The 23,746-nt window shown below is 51.6% G+C and overlaps 2 protein-coding genes across 5 annotated transcripts in view; both read left to right on the top strand.

Moving 5' to 3' along the window:
• PPP1R12C (protein phosphatase 1 regulatory subunit 12C) overlaps positions 1 to 23,746 on the top strand; it is a 225,441-nt gene that overhangs the window by 23,199 nt on the left and 178,496 nt on the right. The gene's annotated exons all lie outside the window — the stretch shown is intronic.
• Positions 11,153 to 22,051, top strand: RDH13 (retinol dehydrogenase 13). Of its 4 annotated transcripts, none has more exons than XM_056135793.1 (7): positions 11,153 to 11,305; positions 13,264 to 13,382; positions 14,404 to 14,559; positions 16,693 to 16,797; positions 17,844 to 18,056; positions 20,549 to 20,650; positions 21,052 to 22,051. In XM_056135793.1, exons 1-7 carry the CDS (start codon positions 11,241 to 11,243, stop codon positions 21,282 to 21,284), a joined length of 993 nt encoding a protein of 330 aa, XP_055991768.1. In that variant the 5' UTR covers positions 11,153 to 11,240; the 3' UTR covers positions 21,285 to 22,051. The 4 variants fall into 4 exon arrangements, with proteins under 4 accessions (XP_055991768.1, XP_055991769.1, XP_055991770.1 ...); XM_056135795.1 differs by having other exon boundaries at positions 11,159 to 11,282; XM_056135794.1 differs by lacking the exon at positions 16,693 to 16,797.

The following is a 23,746-nucleotide window of genomic DNA, read 5'->3' on the forward strand; positions in this document are numbered from 1 at the left end:
CTTCTCTCTCTCTCTCTCTCTCTCTCTCTCTCTCTCTCTCTCTCATTTTAGGCATTATGGTTAATATTATACATTATGGTTATATTATTAATATTATGGTTATTATTATACAGATACAGCCAGATGTCTTTGAGCCCCAGATGTCCCCTAGCAGGTGTCCTTGAGCCCCTGGCCCCCTACCCCCACTCCGGGCCTGAGCGCTGCTGTTCCTTCTGTAGTGCTCCGTCCCCTCCTCAACCTTCTGCAGAGGCTACAAAGGTTCTGCTGGAAATGCAGCCATCAACCCACCCTGCCTTCGTCCCCACACTAGCAGCTCCAATCCACCTCCTCCCGCGGCTACATGTGAGTGTGGTGTGTGTCCCCGAGAGGCTCCCGCGTACGCTCTGTCTGTGGCCATTAAGCACAGGATGGACACAGTGCTAGAATAGAGGATCTTTGCTGGGGCCATGTTAGGTGCATCACGCTCACTCGGAGGTGCGGTGTTGGAGGCTAACCCAGGCTTGGTGTTTGGTGTTTCTCTCCAGGAGGAGTCTGGAGGAGTGTGTGGGGTCAACACTATAGCCCTTTGAGCATCTCCTGGCCCCGCTTTCTTCTCTTATTTGACTGTGCTTATCGCCGCCCTCCCAGTCTACACAAGGGCAGCAGGATGCAGCCTATAATGTAATTTTTAATTAAAAATGATCTTTGATTTTGTTTTTTCTTAAGATCACTACCAGCCAGACTCAGGACTTATTCCTAGCTCTATGCTCATGGTCACTTCTGGCAATGTTTTTGGGGGACCCTATGTGGTGCCTGGGATAAAACTGGAGTTGGCTGCGTGCAAAACAAGTGCCTTCCCTGGGGCTGGAGTGAGAGCACAGGGGGCATGGCTTTTGCCTTGCATGCAGCCAACACAGGTTCGATTCCCAGCATCCCATATGGTCCCCGAGCATCACCAGAAGTAATTCCTGAATACATGAGCCAGGAGGAGTAACACCTCTGTATCGCCGGGTGTGACCCAAAAAGCCAAAAAAAAAAAAAAAGAAACAACAACAACAACAACAACAACAACTTCCCTGGCTACTGTGACTCCACGCCCATGAACATATCTGAGACCTGATTGGTTGTTGGGGATAAAGGAGGCGGGACCAGTAGGGGTGGGTGTGGGTGAGAGCACAGGAATGGTGTTCCTAGCGCAGCTTCATCCTGCCACATCACAGATGCATGTTTGCTGTTTTCACTGCGTCCCTCTCAAGCCTGTCCTATTTTCCTAGTATCTCTTCTTTACATATGGGGAAACTGAGGCACAGGCAACGTAAGTGCCTTACTTCTGACCACACAGCTGGTTTGTGGTGGAGATGGCACCATGCAGCACTGACCCTGCCTCCTTGGCTATTGCTCCTGCTTTGTAATGCCATGGGCCCTTCTCTAGCTGTGTGACTCCAGGAGAATCACATAATCTCTCTGGGCCTCAGTAGAAACAGAACCAGTTGATTGAGAGTCCAGTGCAGTGATTGAAGTGATCAACCTGGGGCCTGAGGGTCTAGCTGGTGAGAGGCTGGTCTCTCCTCCCAGGATATGGACCCCAGGCACTGGTGGGCCCACACTGAGAGGCCTGGGTGGGCTTCCTGGAGGAGAAAGGTAGCAAGAGCCAGGAGGAGTAACCCGACAGTCCAATTCCGCAGCCCAAGGTGACCTTGAGGAGAAAGGAATGTCCCAGTCTCTGTGTCCTCTGGGGTGAGCTGAGAGAGGGTCCCACATGTCACTCTGTCCCTGTCACAGCCATGACAAATGTGTGTTCTGAGCATGGTCCTCGAGGCTCTTCCTCCGTGCGACCCTTGCAGAGAGTAGGGCAGCCTGAGGACACTGGCTGTAACACAGTACCCGGATGCTGCTGTATCATGCGGGGGTCCAGCACCCCAGGGACATGGCGAAGGGGCTGCCCATGGTGGGGGTTCCTGCAGCTGAGAACCTGGGAAGAGAAGAAACACACATGAAGCTTGCTCAGTCCATTCAGTCCTGTCAGGACAGAGTTCAAAAAATAATAGAGGGGCCGAGAGATTGGACAGCGGGGAGGGCACCTACCTGGCACGTGGCAGACCCGGGTTTGATCCTCAGCACCAAATAGAGTCCCCTGAACCCACCAGGGTGGCCTTTGAGCTCAGAGCCAAGTGAGCCCTGAGCATTGCTGGTGTGACACCCACCCACCCCACTGAAAAAAAATCAATATTTATAAAATGAAACAGAATGAGGTATGTTCTTGCTTGAGAGACCTTTGGTGGAACTCAGTGGCCAAAATCACCTCAGGGCCTGGGGGAGGAGGAGCTGAGAGAACCTCTGAGTCTGAGGGAGGAGGGGCTGGATATCTGGCCCCTGGATTGAGGAAGGAGGTTGGGGGTCTGACCCTAGTCTGAGGGGGGAAGCCGGGGTTCTGGTACCTGGGTCTGAGGGGGTAGGTTGAGGGTCTGACTTCTGGTCTGAGGTGGGGGGCTGGGGTTCTGGTGCCTGGGTCTGAGGGGGAATGCTGGGGGTGAGCCCTGGTCTGAGGGGGGAGGCTGGGGTTCTGAGGAAGGAGGCTGAGAGTCCTCCTCAGACCCACAGACCTGCCCTCTGCAGCTTGCACAGGGGTGACCTGACCGAAACCTGAACCTCCGCCCAGATCCCTGACTGGGCCTCCTTCCTCCTCGCTGAGCTGCAGAGGAGGCGTTACCCTCTCCAGACCTTCCGGGGAGGTTCTCACATACCGGCATTCTCACTTCTCACGGGTCTGGCTCAGGGGTGGGGCCCGAGGGTCTGGAAGGCTCTGCAGCCCCCTGGGGTCAGGATCCCTGACACCAACCTAGTCGCTGGGGTGGGCACTGTCAATTTTCTGGGCTAGGGGTCTCGCGCACTCAATACCCCCACTGGGGTCAGGGGCTCAGACTCCTGACGTTATCTCGGAACACTGCTTGTGTGTGCCATAGTGTGCGGTTTGTGGTGAATTCCTTGGGCAAGAAAGGTGGCCACAGGCGTGGGAAGTGGGGTGTGGGGGGAATGCCAAGGAGGGGGTGCCAAGGAAGTGTTTGCTTAGGCATCTGTTACTGGATCTTTCAAGGACTTCCTGTGACTTGCTCTGTGACTCACCTTTGTCCCCAAGAAGAGAGATGGTCACAATTCAGGAGGCCGAGTGTGCTATGGGGGTGAGTACAGTGCCCGTGTCCCCAAACAACGTGCTTTGTGGTGTGTGAGGCAGTACCGGAAGTGAGCCTGGGGGCTCTGAAGGATGAATAGGAGTCCCCCAAGAATGGGGGAGGGGTGTTGCAGTCATGAATCACACTCAGGCATGGTGAGGGCCAGGATGGATGCAGGAGTGCCTGCAGCATGCCAGGCACGTGCTAAGTACTGGGAGACAAATCCTCTGCCCTGTCTCTGTGACACCTTGGGTGTGGTGAGACACGATCAGCAGGCGCACAGGGGTGAGTAAGGCAGCAGGAGGGGTGTGGGGGAGACGAAATCGGGCAGGAGGCTCCCCGAGGCCTCTGGGACTTGGTGACTCCTGAGCTTTGACCTCAATTTCACCAACAGCCAGAGAAGGTTTTAGGAGGGGATGGCTTAGGGTGAAGAATGGAGGGTGCGACTGGCAGAGGGGGGACAGACTCCATCATGGGGCTCGCCCTGAACAGGGACTCAGGAACCTCTGTGTCTGGTGGTGACTATGTCCCAGAGGCCTCCAGGCAGTAAGAGAATCCAGTGGGTGCCTTCCCGCAGGGCTGAGCAGGGGCTCTGCAGAGAGGGTGGCGGCCAGGAGGCTGGTCCAGGAACTGGCTGGGCCAGAGAGGAGGAGCAAATGGAGGTGTTTATTCTCTGGGCAGGATTGCCCTTGCGGGGAGTGAATTGGGTGCCCCGGAGAGGTCTGGGCCCAGGGACTCTCTCACGGGATCCTGGGCTATCTTGAGTTTGGGGCCAGAGAGACAGGACAGAGGGGAAGGAGCTTGCAGACTTGGGTTCAGTCCCTGAACTAGTGAGTGTCCTTTGAGTCCTGCCAGGAATGACCTCCGAGCACAGAGCTGGGAGTCAGTCCTGAGTACAGTGGGGTGCGGCACAAAAGCCAAAACAACAACAGAAAGAAGGAAGTAAGTGTAGTGCTGGGAGGTCACCCACTGGGCGGGACATGTGTCTTACAGGAGGATCCCTGACACTCACGTGGCCTTTGGGCACTGTTCCAGGAGTACCTCCAGAGCACCCCAGAACAACAAAAATGTTGGGGGGTCCCCTGTGAAGAGATGGTGCTGGAGGAGGCCTGAGGGAGTGAGGTGTGGGCTGCACTAGGCAGAATATCTGGGATGGGAGCATCTAGTTGCGGTTCTGAGGTTGGGGTGCATTGCTGCAAGATAGGGATTCTTGGGGCTAGTGAAGAGGGAGGGTTGGGGACGCAGGTGTGTTCTTTGCAGTTTTGTGGGCTCAGGCCATGCAGAGTGGGGTATTCCTCCTTCCACCTCCCACTCATCACCCCTCCCCTTGAGACAATGCCCCCACTGTCCCTGCAGATAACAGACTTTGGGGGCTCCCCAACCTTGCATAAGGTCTCAGAACTCCCCCCATTCTACCTGGGAAACCCTCACCCTGCCCGCAGGTGGCCTCTCACTCTCCTGCGCATGCCCTGTCCTCTTCCTTACATCAGCCATGTCTGGGCTGTGGGCACTGTGGTGTCCACGAACACAAACCCAAACAGGGACTGAGAGATAAGACAGCAGGAAAGACATTGCCCAGCACAAATCTGACCCGGGCTCAGTCCTAGGGACCACATATGGTCCTTTGAGCACTGGAAGTAAAAGCTCAGAATACAGAGCCACTGTGCGGGAATGGGCCTCCTTCTCTCATCTCCCTGATTTGCCAGTAGCTTGGCAGTAACACCCACAAACTGTTCCTGGTGCTATATAATCTCATCAATGGCCATGATCCAGAGACTCAGAAATAAAGCTCCCAGAAGAGAGCAACATAGAATGTCCAGACTCCTCGCCAGGCTGCCTTCACTGAGTCAACTTTGAGGGGAGCCCCACAGAGTCCCGGCAGCTGAAAATCTCCAGAACTCAATTGCTGCCATGTTCCCGGCTGCTCTCCACAGGCTTGGATGAGCCTCACCCATGAGTGAATAATCATTCTATAATCATTCTGAATTTTAGAATTCCTGACGCACACGACCAAATTCGCAGCCGTGAAACCTCTTATACTCTACACCACTGATGTACCAAGAGTAGCACATATAAGGGCTTAATAGCTCCAGAATGAAATACAATGATCTTCAGGCACTTTCCTCTAAGGAAACTTTATTGGACCATTTTTAGCAGATTATTCATAACAAGAAATACAAAATGAACTTTTTATATCCTGCTTTGGGGGGAATGGTTTGGGATTTGGGGTTAAAATATTCAAAATATTGTGGTGGGAAGGTGCAATCATTATGGGATTGGTGTTTGAATATTAAATGTAATGAATTATTGTGAACAACTTTATAAAAATAAAATAAAATTTTAAAAAAGAGTACTGAGCCAGGGGTAGTCCAGAGAACTGTAGGGTGTGGCTTCAAGTACTCCCTCAAAAAAAAAAAAAACCCAGAAAAAATGTCAGCCAAGGGTTCTCCAGATGGGGGTGGAGGGCATGGAGAGAATTCTGTCAGCACCTGGGACAGCAGCCAAGGCTTATCAGCAATTCTGGAGACCGTGATCAAGCCTGCCTGTGGGAGTCCGGAGCTGGCCCCAGATATTCCAAGTACCCAGGGTGTGTGTGGGAATGCAGTGGGGAGCTGCTGGGGAAGCACCTCATTCGTTTTGTTTTCCTTAGAACAACAGCAGAGGCAGCCAATAGTGCTCTAGTTAATTCCAGCACTTTCCATGTGGGTGAATTCCATGCTGAATTATCTGTCATCTTTCCTAGCTCCGAGGACCACAAGACAAGCCTGCCCCTGGCTTTGGCAGCTCATCTGGCGGCCCACAGTCATGGTCCCTGTTGCCAGAGTCAAAGAGCTCTCCTGTGATGGCATGGGGCATTCTTCAGGCACCACTGTTTGGGAGGCCACACCCAACAAATCAAACCAGAGCAGGCTGAGTGCAGAGGAAGTGCCTTTATCTGGTACTGTCTCTTGACCGCGAGATGCCTCTCTTGTAATATTTGATATTAGGTCTCTCTCTCTCTCTCTCTCTCTCTCTCTCTCTCTCTCTCTCTCTCTCTCTCTCTCTCGCCACACCTGGAGATGCTCAGGGGTTACTCCTGGCTTGACATTCAAGAATTATTCCAGGCAACACTCAGGGGACCGTATGGAATACTGAGAATCAAACCTGGGTTGGTTGCGTGCAAGGCAAATGTCCTCCTCACTTGTCTATGGCTCTGGTCCTATCCTTGGCATCTTGCTGTGGGTCACAGATGCAGGTAGAGAGAACAGTTTCCTGCACATGAAGTTTTCCAGTGGCCATTTGTTCTCCATATGTGTCCTCTCTGGGGCACATTGGCCAGAGAAGTACATACGGATGGGAGGGCTAAGGAGCCTGGTCCACCTCACAGGCCCGTCTTTACTTTGTTGCTCTGAGCTCCTGTTTCACCACAACCTTCACAACTCTGGGTGTTACCCCTGTCACCACCCTGTCGATCTGATAGGGGAAGAACTGTCTTGTCATTATGGAGCATGATGAGCACTTGTCATTATTTTAATTAATCCAGGAATCGTCACGTGTTGGTTGATATTTTTCGTTGCGAAAGGCCCCCTTCTGCCCTTGGCTCATGTCTCACTTGTGGCTGGGAATGGGAAAAGCTCTTCAGTTTTGGGCTCTTTTTTGGTTTTTTTTTTGCCTTTTGGGTTACACCTTCCAGTACTCAGGGCTTCCTTCTGACTCTGTGCTCAGGGGTCAGTCTTAGTGGGGCTCAAGTGACCATAAGCGACATTTGGGTCAAACCGGGTTAGCTACGTGCAAGTGAAGCACCTCACTTGCTGTTCTCTCTCTCTCTCTCTCTCTCTCTCTCTCTCTCTCTCTCTCTCTCTCAGGTCCTTTCTTACTGATTTTGAGTGCTCTTTACATATTGAGGGTCCCACTGTTATTTTGATGTTTAGAGAAGTCAGACCTCTGTTTTTGGGCCATACCCAGTGGTGCTCAGGGCTTACTCCTGGCACTGTGCTTAGGGGTCACACATGACAGTGCTCATGAGGTACTTGGAGACTGAACATAGGTTAGCCATGTGCAAGGCAAGTGCTCTCCCCATTGTACTATCTATCTGGTCTCAAGAGGAGGCTGAGTGGTGCCTGAACAATAGGACAGCAGTGCTAATAACAAGCACTGCTTGCTTTGCTTGTTAGCAGACTGTCCCAGGCTTAAACCTTGGCATCCCGAGCCCACCAGGAGTGATCCCTGAGTGTAGAGCCAGGAGTAAGCCCTGGGCCATTGGATGTGGCACAACCCACCCCATCAAAAATGTGTCAGATTCATGTTTGGATTCTTTACAGTAATGTCTGCAGCCTCTTCCCTTTCCCAGACTTTGCACCTCCATGACCCAGACGCCCTACGTCCCCATAATCTCAGCGAGGAGGGACTCCTTCACCAGTCCTCTCCTTAAATTCCTGGCAGGTGCTAAGTCCTTCATAAACAGACTGGTGCTTATTCTTCATTCTTCCTCTCCTTTCCCTCCTCCTCCTTACACACCCAGGGTGCTCAGAGTCTATTCCCATCTCTGTGCTCAGAAGAAGTGACCCCTGATGGTGCTCTGGGACATACGTGGTGCCAAGATTTGAATCAGGGTCATGCTGCTGCTGCTCCATCAAGGCCAGCGCCTTTTGACTGCCTCCAACCCTTACTTCCTCTTCATCTGTATCGCTTGCCTGTTGCCTTCTTCAAGTTGGCCTTCTACAGAGCTGAACCACTGTCACTTCCCACTTGCTTCTTTACTCCTGGCCCCCCATTGGCTGGTAACCTGTCCAGTGGTTCTGCTCCATTGGAGAATAGGAGAACAGGAGAACTGAACTCCTGTTCATCCTTCACAACCCTGTGTCGCTGTGGCTCCAATTCAGGGAGATCTTCCCTCCCACTAAGGCTGAGTCCTGGCCATACAGCCTGGACCCTGGATGTTGAGCTCCTGCTGGTGCCCTGCACCGTGCAGGTGGGTATCTGGAACACACAGAGACAGGACACACCTTTCCAAGAAGGAAAATACTCTCAGTTGCAAACGCAAAGGAAACACATTTCATCCCATGTCTATGAAACAAAGCATTGCATCAACTTGATTGTCAAATCAGAGATGCCAAAAGCCTTGTGGGACATTTGGAAACGATTTATGTCACTTCATAGGAATTTTGTCTGCCTGCTGACAGATGTGATACAATCATAAATCAAGAGTTACTTGTGGCCAAATAATTTCCAAAGAAAGGATAAAAATTTGCTCAGTGTTTGTTTTGATCGCTCACCTCATCGCAGTATATATTTGCAGGAAAACTCACTCTTGTTAAGTGAAGGTACAGCTGAGTTTTGACAGCTGCATGATGTCCTGTATAAAATAGCCCACATGACTAAAATTGAGACTGTTTCCATCCCCTTGTAGTATCCTGGAACCTTTCCTGAAAAACACACAGGTTTTCATTTCCTTATGACAACTTTGCCATCCCCACACTGGCCTATAAAGAATCCAACAGCCCATCTGGCTTTTCTCTGAGTAACTTTTTTTTGGGGGGTGGGGAGTTTGGGCCACATCTGGAGGTGCTCAGGCCTTCCTTACTCCTGGCTGTGTGCTCAGAGGTCTCACCTGACAGTGCTCACGTGGTGCTGGGAATTGAACATGGGTTAATCATGTGCAAGGCAAGTGCCCTCCCTGTTGTACTATGTATCTATTCAGGTGACCACATGCAACATGGGGGATTGATCTGGGGCTGGCACAGGTGAGTCAAATGCCATAAACCCTGAATCTCTTCAAGTAAGGGCTGCTGAGTCCACAGCTGCTCCTGGGAGCACATTCCTTTCATTGCTGAGTCAAGGAGCACGGTGGGAATTGTTGATCCTTAGTTAACATGTCCATCTGCTGTTGGTGGATTTTGGGAGTGTTTCTACCCTAGTACAGGTGGAATAATTCTTTCTCCTGCTGCCTCCTCATTAACTTACATTGAAGTCTTGATCCCCTAACCCTTCAGGTGACTTTATTTATTTATTTTTGTTTTTTGGGTCAAATACAGCAGTGCTTGGGACATACTCCTGGCTCTGAGCTCAGGGATCACTCCTGGCAGTGCTTAAAGGACCATATAGGATATAGGACGCTGGGGATCGAACCCAGGTTGACCACATGCAAGACGAGTGCTCTCCCTGCTGTCCTATTGCTCTGACCCCAGAAGGTGACTTTATTTGGAGATGGGGTTGCAGACATGACATTGATTCATGTGAGGTCACACTGATGAGTCATCGGGGCCCCTTAATCCAATCTGGAGGAAATGAAGTCTCCCTCCTGTCCTCTGATTCAGGAAGAACCAGTCCTGAAACTCACTGGACCAAGCCCTGTGCACAAATACACATCTTTGGTTTGAGGTCATACCCAGCAGTGCTCAGGGGCTGCTTTGGGCTTGGTGCTGTGGAGCCATGTGGTGCTAATCTTGAACTTGGGCCTCCTTCTTGTAAAGCCTCACATTAGCCTTTGAGCCATCTCCCTGACCCAGTACACAAATATATATTTTTTTCTCACCATGAATATCGTAGGAGGAGGTTTGGTGAGTCTCTGAATTTGGAGGGTTTGGGGCCATACTTGACGATGCTCAGGGGCTATTTCTAGCTCTGTGCTCAGGTGCCCCAGGGGAACATATGTGGTGTTAAGGGTTGAACTGGGGTCAGCTATGTCCAAGGTAAGTGCCTTATTTCTCTGCCCCCTGCTTTTACTTTTTTAAAAATTTATTTTTTAAATAGCCAAAAAAGTCCAAAGCATACCACTGGGAGTGGGACATGCATAGTTTTAGGCTCGCCTCCAGTGGGGCAGTGTACAGCATGAAGGGTAAGGCCCAACCATGCCATCTGAAAGAGGAGAAGGAGGAATGAAGTGGGATTCTTCTCTTTGACCCAGGTCCCTACTCATGGAGTCCTCAACTGTCAGCGTTGGAATGGGGATTAGTATGGCAGCAGTGATTGAGATTGTCTAAGGGAACCCCGATGCATTATGGTAGGGTGGGGAGATAGGATGAGTTGAGCAGAGGGGGACACTAAGGAATCAGCACAGAGAGTGCCAAGAGAGACTAGGGAGCTCTCAGAGCAAAGGGGTCCCAGTTTCTGCCGTGGCACAGGAGAATGAAGGAGCAGAGGAGCAGGTGTTAGCAGCAGCAATAGATGGAGTTGACTGTTGTGTCCGATTGCTGCAAACAAGCACGGAGCCACCTTAGGCAGCTCTGCGCCAGCACCCAGCATGTTGTACTTCCTCCTCTAGATTCAGGGTCCTGAAAGTCCCTCTTTTCCTACCGTCCCGACTCCCTCGTTCAGGTTAGGAGAACCTGGATTCTGAGCTCTAAAATTCTTTTTTAAAATTTTTATTAGTGAAACACCATGAGGTACAGTTGTAGACTTACAAGTTTTTGTGCTTGGGTTTCAGCTATACAATGATCGAGTACCCATCCCTCCACAAGTGCCCATTCTCCACCACCAATGATCCCAGTATCCCTCCCAGCCCCCACCCCACCCCCTCCATTCCACCCCGCCTCTGTGGCAGGCATTCCCTTTTGAGCACTGAAAATCTTCAGTTTCTCATTAGAAAGGTACAACAGCGATCCCCTGTTTGAGATGGGGAGATAGACCGGTGTATATGAAAGCGAGATGCAGCCACAGTACCCAAGCACGGTTACTGCACAGCCAAACGGGCGCCTTACAGCCCGGAGAGGGTGTCGCGCGGTTCGCGGAGTCCGGACCGCCCCCAGTTCGTCCCAGGCCAGCACCGTCTAATCCCCGCTTTCAGACAGGGCCCCACCCCGCCTTTGCCCAAGCCACGGCCCCGCCCAGTCCACTCCCGCCCAATCCTCATTCCAGACCACGACCACGCCCAACTCCCCCTCCCACCCGCTCCAATAGCATGGCCCGGTCTCCATCCCGCCCCCAGTTCCCAGTGGCACCAGCGCTCAAAGCCCTTGCCCATTGGCTCTGCCTTGCAATCCTCCAACAGGGCCCGCCTTTCCCGGAAGCTCGTGGCCCGGAGGCCGCAGCGCCTTTCCCACGTGCGTGGCCGCGAGCATTGCGCTACTTGGAGCGAGCGACCCGGGGTGGCGAGTCCAATTCGAGTTCGGCATGAACCGCTATCTTGTGCCGCTGTCCGTGCTGGGCTCCGCGGTGGGTGGTGCAGTTTTACTCAAGTGAGTATGTGCCGGCCCCGCGGCGAGCTCAGGGGAGGGCCGGCGGCGTACTGGTGACCCAGGCCCAGCTGACCCAGGGTCCCTCTGCTCACGCCACCGGCGAGCTCCCAGAGGACGCGGGCTGGGGGCCCAAGGTTGGTTCCCACAGGGCAGGACACGACCCAAGGTCACCCAGGGGAAGGCGCGGAGCCTGGCCCTGGGAAACATTTTGCTGCAATGGCATCCGGAAATTTAGTAGATTCCAACTTATCAACTAAATTCATCAGCAAATATTTATCGTGCAAGAACACCTACACCGGGAAACTCTCATCATCCCAAATTAAAAAATCAACTACAATTGCCCGTCTTAGTAAACGCAAAAATTGAATGGCACAATCATTGTTTCTCGCCATTCACTCTCATGAGGAATTTGGGATCACACTAAATATACAGAATAGCCCCCCTTCCCCCCTTTTTTAAAAAATTTTTTTGAGCTACACTTGGCTTTGCTCAGGGGTAAACTTACTCCTGACTCTGGGCTCAGGAATTACCAGGGGACCAAAGTGATGCTGAGCCTCTAACCTGGGGTTGCTGCATGCAAGGAAAACATCCTACCCGCTGTACTATCATTCCTGCCACCCTGTTTTATTTGGAAGAGGCTTGCAAGGGTTCTGTGCAGCTCAGCCCAGGATCCTGGAGTCGGGGTGTGAAGGGGAGAAGGGAAGGGTGACCACTGTACTGCCCCTGAAACCTTGTTAGAGAGCAGAGCTCAGTGTAAACCCCCCACCCCCTGCCGCCAGCCAGCCAAGGGACAGGTGAGCAGTTCATACATTCTTCCTGTGACAAAACAGACTGACCAACCAGAAAATAATCAACTACTGAAATCGTTTATTTTTGTTTTATGGCCACATCCTGCGTGCTCAGGGCTGACTCCTGGCTCAGGCTCAGGCTCAGGGTTCACTCCTGGTGGTGCTTAGGTTATCCTTTGGGAATAAACCCAGGTTAGCTGTGTGCAAGGCCATAGCCTTAGCCCCTGTACTATCTCATCTCTTTGACCCCAAACTTATCTTTTTTGGGAATAATTACCTCTGGGTTGATTTATCTGCTCTCTGTTGAGGCTGCCTTAGGGGTTTGTCCCACCTCATCTGGTAGAATCTTAGCTGGTTGTCTTGTTATTTCTGATTCATTACATTACTGCTCTGTAAACATTAACTTTTCTAACCAAGGGAAACAATTTTTCCTGGTCACAAAATGTATCCAGACTGTTATTTTTACTGTTTCCATTTCTGTTATTTTTACTGTTTCCATTTTTGTTCCTTTTGTTTGTCAGTTCCGAAAAAGCTAGAAATGAAAGGCTCTGTGCCCCAGAGTCAGAAGAAAGTAGGGAGAATCACAGATGATTGAATGGGGGTCTGATGATAGTACAGTGGGGAGGGCTACGGGTTTGATTCCCAGCACCCCCATATGGTCCCCCGAGCACTGGCAAGAATGATTCCTGAATGCAGAGCCAGGGCAATAACCCCTGAACATCACTGGGTGTGACCCAAAAAGAAAAAAATAGATTGAATATCCTGTGGGACAAAACAGTAGTTGTATTTTTTTTGTGGGGCACACCCCATGGTGCTCTGCGGATAGACTCTAGAGCTTTTGCAAAGCCTGTGCACAGCTCGTTGAGCTCCCTAGGGCCCCCATGACTTGGTCTTATTCAGGAATAGCCCCCTGCAGCTCACAGCATGCTACCCAGTGTCTGGAATGTGGTTTGTTGGGAGGCCAGCTCCTCACCTGCACAGGACTGTGGCCTCTGGATGTTGTTTTTGTCTGTGTGTGTGTGTGTGTGTGTGTGTGTGTGGGGTGTGGTGTGTGTGTGTCTGTGTGTGTGTGTCTGGGGGGGGGGTGCCCCACAGGATCATCCCCTGTCATCCCAGAGGGAGGTTTCTGTGGACAGACAGATGGACCCACGTGCCCTGCTCTCTCCCCAGGGACTATGTGGCAGGTGGGGCGTGCCCCAGCAAGGCCACTATTCCTGGCAAGACTGTCATTGTCACGGGCGCCAACACGGGCATTGGCAAGCAGACGGCCCTGGAGCTGGCCAGGAGAGGTGAGGCCTGACTTCGGGGACCTGGGCCTGGGGGCAGGGAGGAGCGACAGGTGTGGCTGAGGGCTGGGGCCTTTGGTGGCCCAAACAGTGGGTACAGGCTTGAGCTTCCTGTCCATCCTGTGGTCCCACCTGGACCTATGGGGAATCCCGGGGAGGGTGCCCACTTTTTTCCCGAGCACATGAGCGGAAACTGGGCATTGAGATTGGGGGTCCTGTGGCTCCTCGCCACCCCCTCCACCTTGCCACCTGCTATAACTTTTCTCATTGTTTGAAACTTGTTTTTTTCCCCCGGCAAATAAAAACTTGCTTTTTCTTCTTTTTTTTTGGTTTTGGGGTCACACCAGGTGATGCTCAGGGGTTACTCCTGGCTCTGCACTCAGGAATTACTGCTGTTGATGCTCGGGGTACCATATGGGATGGCAGGCATTGCCACGTGCAAGGCAAGCGCTCTACCCGCTGTACTGTCGCTCCAGCTGCTTTTCGGCATTTTTATTAATGATTGATTGCTCAGTGGTTTCTGCCTGCCTCGGTAGTTGCTTGTGTGGTGACTTAGGTCGAACAGTTGCTTATGGGATTTTGGATGTCACACGCTATTGTGGCTCAGAGAGCAAGCTGAGTTTTAAAAATGTATTTTTTGGGGGGGTCCCACACCTGGTAGTACTCAGAGCTGACTCCTGGCTGTGTGCTCAGGGCTGACTCCTGGCAGGGCTTAGGAGATCCTGTGCAATGTTGTAGTCTTGGCTGTATCCAAGGCAAGTGCCTGCCCCCAACTATCTCTCTAGCCTGAATGACACAGGTTTGGGTGGGGACAGTCCCGCACACCAGGCTACATGTGACAGCCCTGTATGCAGGCTTGGTGGCCATTGATAGAAATGTTTGGGGACATGGAACATATGATGACCCAGGCTTGGCTCTTTTTCTGTCTTTCCTGAGGGGGTCACTCTGCTGTTCTGGAGACCACGCAGTGGCAGGATGGACCCCCCTCCAGTCAGCCTTTTATTTCTCTGTCCTGGGCCTTCAGGCGCCAAAGTCATCCTGGCCTGCCGGGACATGGAGAAGTGTGAGGCCGCTGCCAAGTTCATCCGCGGGGAGACGCTCAACCGCCGCGTCAGTGCTCGCTACCTAGACTTGGCTTCGCTTCGGTCCATCCGCGAGTTCGCTGCGAAGGTCATCCAAGGTGGGCAGAGGAGGCCAAGCTGGGGGCTGGCTGAGCCTGGCCAGGTCCCTCCACCCGTGGGTGGATTGCTTTCTTTTATTTTGGCTTTTTGGGTCACACCTGGTGATGCTCAGGGGTTACTCCTGGCTCTGCACTCAGGAATTACTCCTGGTGGTGCTCAGGGGACCATATGGGATGCTGGAGATCAAACCTGGGGCAGCCGTGTGCGAGGCAAACACCCTCCCCACTGGACTATTGCTCCAGCTCCGAGATTCCTTTTCAATTAAGTCTCATTTTCAAATTATTTATTTATACACATTTTGGGTCCACACTGGCAGTGCTCATGAGTTATTTATTTATCAGGGGTCACTCCTGGCAGGGCTCGGGGGGGACCTTGTACAGTGCCTGTAATTGAACCATGTCAACCATGTGTTCAAGGAAGAGCTTGACCCCTTTCTTCCTCCCGGGCCTCGAGACTGTACTTTTCTTTTAAAATTTTTTTTAAATTGAATCACTGTGAGATAGACCGGGCTGGAGCGATAGCACAGCGGGTAGGGCATTTGCCTTGCACGCAGCCAACATGGCCAACCCGAGTTCAATTCCTCCGCCCCTCTCGGAGAGCCCGGCAAGCTACCGAGAGTATCTCGCCCACATGGCAGGGCCTGGCAAGCTCCCCGTGATGTATTGGATATGCCAAACACAGTCTCACAATGTTACTGGGCCCGCTCAAGCAAATCGATGAACAACGGGAGGATAGTGATAGTGATAGTGATAGTGATAGTGATAGTGATATAGACCCTTACAAAGCTGTTCATGATTAAGTTACAGTCATACAGTGTTCCAATACCCACCCCTCCACCAGTGTGCGTTTCCCAGCACCAGTGTCCCCAGTTTCTTTCCCATAACCCCCCACCCCACCCCAGCCTGCCTCTATGGCAGGCACTTCTTTGTCTCTCTTTTAGGCATTATGGTTTGCAGTACAGATACTGAAGGTTATTGTGTATATCCCTTTACCTACTTTTTTAAAAAAAACTTTTATTTTCAAAGAGTTGTTCACAGTAAATGATTACATTCAATATTTCAACATCAGTTCTACCACCATTATTTGGAGTTTTCACACCACCACCAAAGCCTGCCCCAAAGGCAGATGCTAAATAATTTATTTTGTATTGGGATGAATGGAAACAATTACTGGCACCTGCTCGAGCAAATCGATGAGTAACGGGATATCAAGTGATCAAGTGATTGTTTGTTAGTTGTAGTTGTATTGTAGTTGACTGAAAATGATCCAAAAAGGTTTTCTTAGAGGAAAGTATGTAAAAATTGTTATATCTCACGTGGAACCATTAAGCCGCTGTATTAGAGATCATTAACATGTTGTTAGAGTTTGAGTCTTATGTGCATATATATGTGTGTGTGTGTATTTTTTTTTTTAGTCAAGATTGTTGTCTTCTACCTTACATCCCATCAAATGTGGTGTGTTACTCTTGGTATATCAGTCATTTACCTACTTTTAACGCTAAGTTCTTGTCCAGCATGACCACTTCTGTCTGTTATTGTCATACTGGTTCCTCCTCTGTCTCACCTACCCGTGGTCCTACAGATATTTAAGATTTATTCCAGCCATTGACCGATCCTAGACTTTTCTATTGTTCTGGGTATTTTCTTTTTCTTTTTTTTTTTTTTGCTTTTTGGGTCACACCTAGCGATGCACAGGGGTTACTCCTGGTTCATGCACTCAGGAATTACTCCTGGCTGTGCTCGGGGGACCATATTGGATGCTGGGAATTGAACCCAGGTTGGGCTGTGTACAAGGCAAATGCCCTACCCGCTGTGCTATCACTCCAGCCCCTCATGTTTTCTATAAAGTGTTGGGGGAAAGCTATTGAGGATGCTTTCAGGGATGCCAGCATGAGACCTGTGGCCTCGGGCTCAGCCTCTGTCTCTGGGCGCTAGCTCTCCCGCATTGGGGCTTGTAACTTCCGGGCTACACTCAGAGCTGGTAGACTCTGCTGAGTTCTGCGAAGCTGAGGACCCCTCTGGTGTCATTTGGATCCTACTCAGTGCTGGGAGGTGGGTGCTGGGGGGGATGGGCAGGGACTTCCTCCACCCAGGGTGCCCCCGTGGCCTTGGGCTGACCTGTCTCCCTTCCAGAGGAGGAGCACGTGGACATTCTGGTCAACAATGCTGCCGTGATGTGCTGCCCACACTGGAGCACAGAGGACGGCTTCGAGATGCAGTTTGGTGTAAACCATCTGGGTGAGCTGGGGTGGCCGGCCTGTAACAGGGGGTCATCACTGGGAGGGGCCCCCCATTACTGGACACGACATGCTGCTGACCCTCCAGTAGCCCTGGCCTCCTGGCCCTTTGTTCCCTGCCCACCTGTCTTCCAGAAATAGCTGGTTTCTCAGCAGCCATCCTGACGACACGGGTTCTGGTGGTCAGGGCGAGGGAACAGGTGTCAGAAGGGTTCCCTTGCAATGACCTTATACCATCTAGAAGGACACTTCCTGTGATGCCCGCATGGCTCTTCTGCAGTCAGCTCATGCAGAAGTGACGTGAGATACTCTTTACTCCTGACAGACTCTCACTGCAGTTCCTCATAATTGAGTTTCAGGCATACAGTGTTCCAGCGCCAGCCCCATCACTACTCTCAGTTTCCCCCATCAGTGTCCCTAGTTTTCCTTCTGCGCTGCAGCTGATCCCCTTGACAAGCACATTTGGAAATTTGGTAGCTGTAGTTTGAATGTTCTCATACTTTTGTTTTGTTGTTTCCATGGCCCCTAGTTTCTCTCTTTTTTCCTTTTCTTTTTGGGTCACAACCAGCGATGCTCAGGGATTACTTCTGGCTCTGCACTCAGGAATTACTCCTGGCAGTGCTGGGAAGACCATATGTGATGCCCAGTTCGGCCGCATGTAAGGCAAACGCCCTACGGTGCTGTACTGTCGCTCCAGCCCCGCCTCGGTTCTCTTTTGGTGATACGGGGGATTGAACCCTGTGCCCACATCCACATGCATTTCATCGCGCCTTCTTTGAGCTGTGTTCCCACAGCTAGGACCTTCGCTGCCTAGGCCCGCCTGTGCTCCGAGGATGCTCAGCATCTCCGAGCTCCATCTACCAGGTGGCTGTAGCACCTCCTTGTCTTTGCAGCTGTGACCAAAATTGTCTTCAGACATGGCTAGATGATTCCTGGGGGCAGGCAGTCTGGTGCTGGCCAACACCCTGAGCTGTCGGCAGAAGACACAGAGAACTTACTCATAGGAATAGTATGGTAGACGGGACCCTTTCGTCATTTTCCGCCTAGGTCCCTTTCTGTTGACAAATCTCCTTCTGGACAAGCTCAAAGCATCAGCCCCATCGCGCATCATCAACCTCTCATCGCTGGCCCATATTGCCGGGCACATAGACTTTGAGGACCTGAACTGGCAGCAGAGGAAGTTTGACACCAAAGCAGCTTATTGCCAGAGTAAGCTGGCCGTTGTCCTTTTCACCAAGGAGCTCAGCCGGCGGCTGCAAGGTGCGTGTGGGTGCCAGTGCCAGGCCACAGCCCCCGTGGCTCTGGAAGGATGAGGGGCCAGGGCGGGCTCCAGGACCGAACAGGCAATGTGCAAGAAAGGTAGCATCATGCTCCCTTCTTGGGCCTGAAGCAGACTTCAGGCATAACCAATCACACCACGCTCCCCGGCTTGCCAGATCAGCTGACCATCACAGCCTGTCAACCAATCAATCACAGCATGCTTCCTTGCTCAGCTGACCAATCACATCACGCTTCCCCTCATTGCCAGGTCAGCTGACCAATCACATCACGCTCCCCCGATCGCCAGGTCAGCTAACCAATTACAGCACGTGCCCCCTCTCAGCCGACCAATCACAGCTCCGTCTCATGTTCGCCAGATTAGCTGACCAATCACAGCGCGCTCCCCTGCTCGCCATATCAACTGACCAATCACAGCATGAACCTTTGCTCACCCAAAACAGCTAATCAACTATGTTCCCTGCTATGCACTTGGTGTAGATACGATGTTAAAATACTCTTACTCCCGACAGATTCCCAGCTGCTGTTACCATTTCTAAATGGTGTTACTTCACTGGGGAAATGTGTCACCTAGCAATATTTTTAAGTCCCCACCTCCAAATAAGCTTCCCTTAGAACACCAACATTTTAGCTTTGAAAACGGGCCTGAATAGGCCTTTGGGTTGTGTGTCAGCCATGGGTTCTCAAGCTTGGGTGACCTCCATCCCATGGGGAGATTTGGCAGTTTCTTTGTTTTTGTTTTTTGGGTCACACCTGGTGGTGCTCAGAGGTTATTCCTAGCTCTGAATTCAGGAATTACTCCTGCCAGATTTGGGAGGTCATATGGTATGCCGGGGATAAAAGCTGTATTGGCTCTGTGCAAGGCTCTGTTGTACTATGACTCCAGCCCATTTGGCAGTTCCTTGGAGGAAATTTTTCAAAAGGTAAAGGTAAAGGTAAAGGCCCTCCCGTTGATCGTCGTTTTGCTCGAGCGGGCCCAGTAACGTCTCCATTGGAGACTTTGTTGTTACTGTGTCTGGCATATTTTTTATTTTTATAAGGTTGTTCACAATAATTATTACATTCAATATATTTTTTTCTTTTTTGGGTCACACCCAGTGATGCCCAGGGGTTCCTCCTGGCTCTGCACTCAGGAATCACTTCTGGCAGTGCTCAGGGGACCATATGGGATGCTGGGAATTGAACCTGGGTTGACTGCGTGCAAGACAAATGCCCTATCCATTGTGCTATTGCTCCAGCCCCTACATTCAATATTCTAACACCAACCCTACCACCATTATTTTGAATTTTTCCACCACCACCCAAGCCTGTCCCAAAGGCAGATCCTAAATAATTTTGTATTGCTTGTTATGAATAATCTACTAAAAATGATTCAAAAAGTTTTCCCTAGAGAATAGTGGATGATGATTGTTGTACCTTGGAGCCATTAAGTCCTTGTATAAGAGATTACTAACATGTTGCAGGTTGAGTCTTGTGTGCTAATACATATATATATATATATATATATTTTTTTTTTTTTTGCTTTTTGGGTCACACCTGGCAGTGCTCAGGGATTACTTTTGGCTTTGCACTCAGGAATTACTCCTGGCGGCGGTGCTCAGGGATATGGGATGCTGGGAATCGAACCCGGGTCGGCCATGTGCAAGGCAAACGCCCTACTTGCTGTACTGTTATTGCTCCAGCCCCATATATATATGTATATATATATATATTTAGTTTGATCAAAATTGGTTGTCTTGAAGGAGTTTTTTGACTCTCACTGGAGGAGAGGGGTGTGTCAGCTTCATAATTCAGGAAGCAATTCAGCAGTCATCATGCTTTTGTTTGGGATCAAGGAATCACAGCCAAGAGAATGTGGTTCAGACAAAAACTTTGTTTCCATGAGAGAGAGGTCAGAGGTAAGGGGTTACAGAGTGAGTCTGTGTGACAGACATGAACTCTTTCCTGGGAAGGAGGAAGGGGACTGTCCGTGTCCTCAGCTGCCGAACCCGCTCCTCAATACCCAACCCCTGACTCTGCCAGTGTTTCCCAATGCTGTCTCCCTGGCACCCTCAGGCCTGTGTTTCTGCCTCCTCCGGGCATGAGGCTGGTTCTTGGTCTACCTCTGCGCCGACTTTAAAGATGTCAGCTTTCCTAGGAGGGGTGCTACTGGCATCCAGAGGCTGGCGATACAGCTCAGCCTCCTGCAGAGCACAGGATAAGAGTACCTGGGCCTCAGTTTCATCTGGGCAAGGGTCTGTGTGCCTAGGAACCTCTTTCAGACCCCTCCTTCCGTCCACTGCTTTAGACTTGGGCTGGGGCCCCACAGTCTGGGTCTCTCCAGGTAGAATGTGAGCTCTCAGCCTTGCACAGAGCTGACTGAGAAGGAAGTGGAGAAGAGATGTGGACCTGGAGATGGAGCAGTCCAGAACAGGAGTGCAGGGGGCAGTGCAGGAATGGCATTGCCCACTGCCCTCGTCACCTCCTCTTTGCAGGCACAGGTGTGACTGTGAATGCTCTGCACCCTGGAGTCGCCAGGACGGAGCTGGGCAGACACACTGGCTTGCACACATCCACCTTCTCCAGCCTCACACTTGGTAAGACCCCCGGGCCCCATCCGCAGAGCCTCATACTCCCTAGGGATCCTTGACCCTGCCTGTCAGGGCTCTCCAGGGGGACATGTAGGGAGATGGAGACTAAATGTGAGGGATTTGAAGGTAGAAAGCAAGGTCGGTTGAGGGGAAGACTCGAGGCTGATGGGGAGGAGGGAAAAGCCAGGGATGTTTCCTGGGGGAGGCAGTTTTGGGGCTGGTCCCTGCAACTGGAGGGATCCAGCTGGGGAGTGCCAGAGCTGGGAACTCCAGCTAGAGGGACTAGAGGGGCAAATGCCCAGAGATTATCCCTGTGTGTGGTGGTGGTGGTCAGGGGTGGGGCGGAAGGGCAGGGAAACTTCTGGCTTCAGTGGGACCTTGCTCTGAGCCTTGTGTGCTGATTGTAGGACCCATCTTTTGGCTGCTCGTCAAGAGTCCCCAGCTGGCAGCCCAGCCCAGCACTTACTTGGCTGTAGCAGAGGAGCTGGAAGGCGTTTCTGGAAAGTACTTTGATGGATTTAAAGAGAAGTCTCCGGCTGCCACGGCTGAGGATGAGGAGGTAGCCCAGAGGCTCTGGGCTGAAAGTGCCCGCTTGGTGGGATTGGAGGATTCTGTGAGAGCACAGCCTCACCCCAGATAACCTGGAGCAAGCATGAGAGCCATGGGCCTGGAGGCTCCAGGATAGAGCAGAAAGACCAACCATGACAGATCTGTACTGTAGCTCATCTCGGCAGTGTGGGTAACTTAGTTGGCTGCCATGCCCCAAGTGCGCTCTAGATGGCGGCTCAAGTCAGTAGTGCTGGTGACCATACCCTAAGGTGTTGGTTAAGGAACTCTGGCTGCCATCCTTTGAGTACCCACTAGGTGGCAGTGTGGTCCAGGGAACACTGCATGCCATGCTCATGATGCCCACTAGGCGGCAGCGTTGGCCTTTTCTTTTCTTAGTCCTCTGGCCTCTGGATTTGCACTGCCCGAGCCTGCCTGGGCCCATGCACCCCAGGCTCTCTGTGAGCTGGACCGTCAGCTGCCACCTTTGGGAATCTAAACAGGAGTCAGCTCCTTCAGTGTGGGCCAATCAGGAGAAACCAGTGGCCAGCATGGCAGATATACCTGTGACCTCCCAGAGCCTCAGTTTCCCTGACTTTCAAAGGAGAAGAGTAACCCCACTAGTGGCAGTGGAAGACTTGTGCCTGGCAGGGGAGGGCACCCACATACGCCCTGCGGCTTGTTTGTCCTGAAGGTGTTGTGGCCGACCTCGGGGACAGGAAGCTCAACTGCCCCTGGCACAGGCAGAGTGAAAGCCCACCTGCACCCAAGGCCGGGGATCAGCTGCTCTGCAATTCATGTGTCAATGTCAGCCCGGACTCCCACCTGCTCTTCCAGAGTGATGATGATTTTTGTAATAAATCTAGCAGTCACTTTCCTTCTTTCTTTCTTTCCTTCTTTCTTTCTTTCCTTCTTTCTTTCTTTCTTTCTTTCTTTCTTTCTTTCTTTCTTTCTTTCTCTCTCTCCCCTCCCTCCCTCCTTCCCTCCCTCCCTCCCTTCCTTCCTTCCTTCCTTCCTTTCTTCCTTCCTTCCTTCCTTCCTTCCTTCCTTCCTTCCTTCCTTCCTTCCTTCCTTTTCAGAATCGCTCCTGACGGTGCTCAAAGGACCATATGGGATGCTGGGATTGAACCCAGGTCAGCCACATGCAAGGCAAATGCCCTCCCCACTGTATTATCACTCCAGCCCCATATCTGTGGTTTTCTGTTTGCTTCCAAGGGCATGTGTGGAGTGAGCTGAACACGAACCAGTCGGGCTTCCGTCCTTTTGGGGAGCCCAGACTCAGGCGTTGTGATGCAGAGAACCAATGGATATGTTCACACCAGGGGAAGGTGACAGAGGGGAGTCTTAGCTAGCCCAAAGTTTAAAAGTCTGGAACCCGAGGGATATCACAGTGGGTAACGTATTTGCCTTGCATGCTCTGACCCAGGTTCTATCCCAGCATCCCATATGGTCCTTTGAGCACCACTAGGAATGACTCCTGAATGCAAAGCCAGCAGTAACCCCTGAGCATTGTTGGGTATGGCCCCCAAATCAAAAACTCAAACAAAAAACTCCCAAGCTTCTAAAAGAGTAACTGGTTGGAGTTCTAATGGAAGAGGCAGGGGTGGGTTTGATGGTTTGACTGAATGGGGCAGCTTGTGGTGTGGCCCCTGGGATCCTCATCTGGGTTGACACCCTGTTTTCTCCTCGGCTTGGGCTGCCCAGGAACTTGGGACAAAGTGGGCAGCAGGGTCAGTTGTCTTTTATGTTACTCAGTAATGGAAGCTAACTTGGGTGGACGTCAGCTTTGCCAGTCTGAGCTGGCAAGGAACAGCCTCGGCCCCACAGCCAGAGAAACTGAGTCATGTATGTGTGCCACTGGTTCCTGTGGTTTGCAGGTAATGTGCAGGGCTGGGGGTGGCATTGAACTAGAGCACACGGTTCTTTTTTTGGGGGTAGGGGGAGCGGTCACACTCAGTGATACCCAGTAATACTCAGGGCTGCTGGTTCTGTACTCAGGAATCACTCCTGGTGGTGCTCGGGGGACCCTATGGGATGCTGCAGATCAAACCTGGGTTGGCCACATGTAAGATAAACACCCTCCCCGCTGGACTATTGCTCTGGCCCTAGAGCACAGTTCTCAGGCTGCTGAGCATCCCTGTGCTCCCTGAGCATTGTTGGAACCAAGCTGGCATCTACAACCCCCACAAGGATTGGTTTCTTTAAAAATAAAAAAGCAAGAAGTTGCGCAACCAGTGGCACTCCAAAGGAGAGGCCAGTGCAAAGTTATGAATGCTTGCAGGCAGTGTGGGAGCACCCATACAGCTTATCCCCCACAACGGGTATTTCTGTCACTGTATTCCACCCACCCATCTGCTCAGCATCCACCCATTGTCCATCCAACTACCCATGCATCCACTTATCCATCCATCCACCCATCTCTCCCTCCATCCACCTACCCACCCATCCCTCCAGCCATCATTCCTCCCTCCATCTACCTACTCACCCATCCTTTCCTCCATCATCCCTCCATCCACTCACCCACCCACCCACCCATTCACCCCTCCATCCACCTGT

The sequence above is a fragment of the Sorex fumeus genome, unplaced genomic scaffold (genome assembly GCF_029834395.1).
Source record: "Sorex fumeus unplaced genomic scaffold, SorFum_2.1 ptg000122l, whole genome shotgun sequence".
Taxonomy (NCBI): domain Eukaryota; kingdom Metazoa; phylum Chordata; class Mammalia; order Eulipotyphla; family Soricidae; genus Sorex; species Sorex fumeus.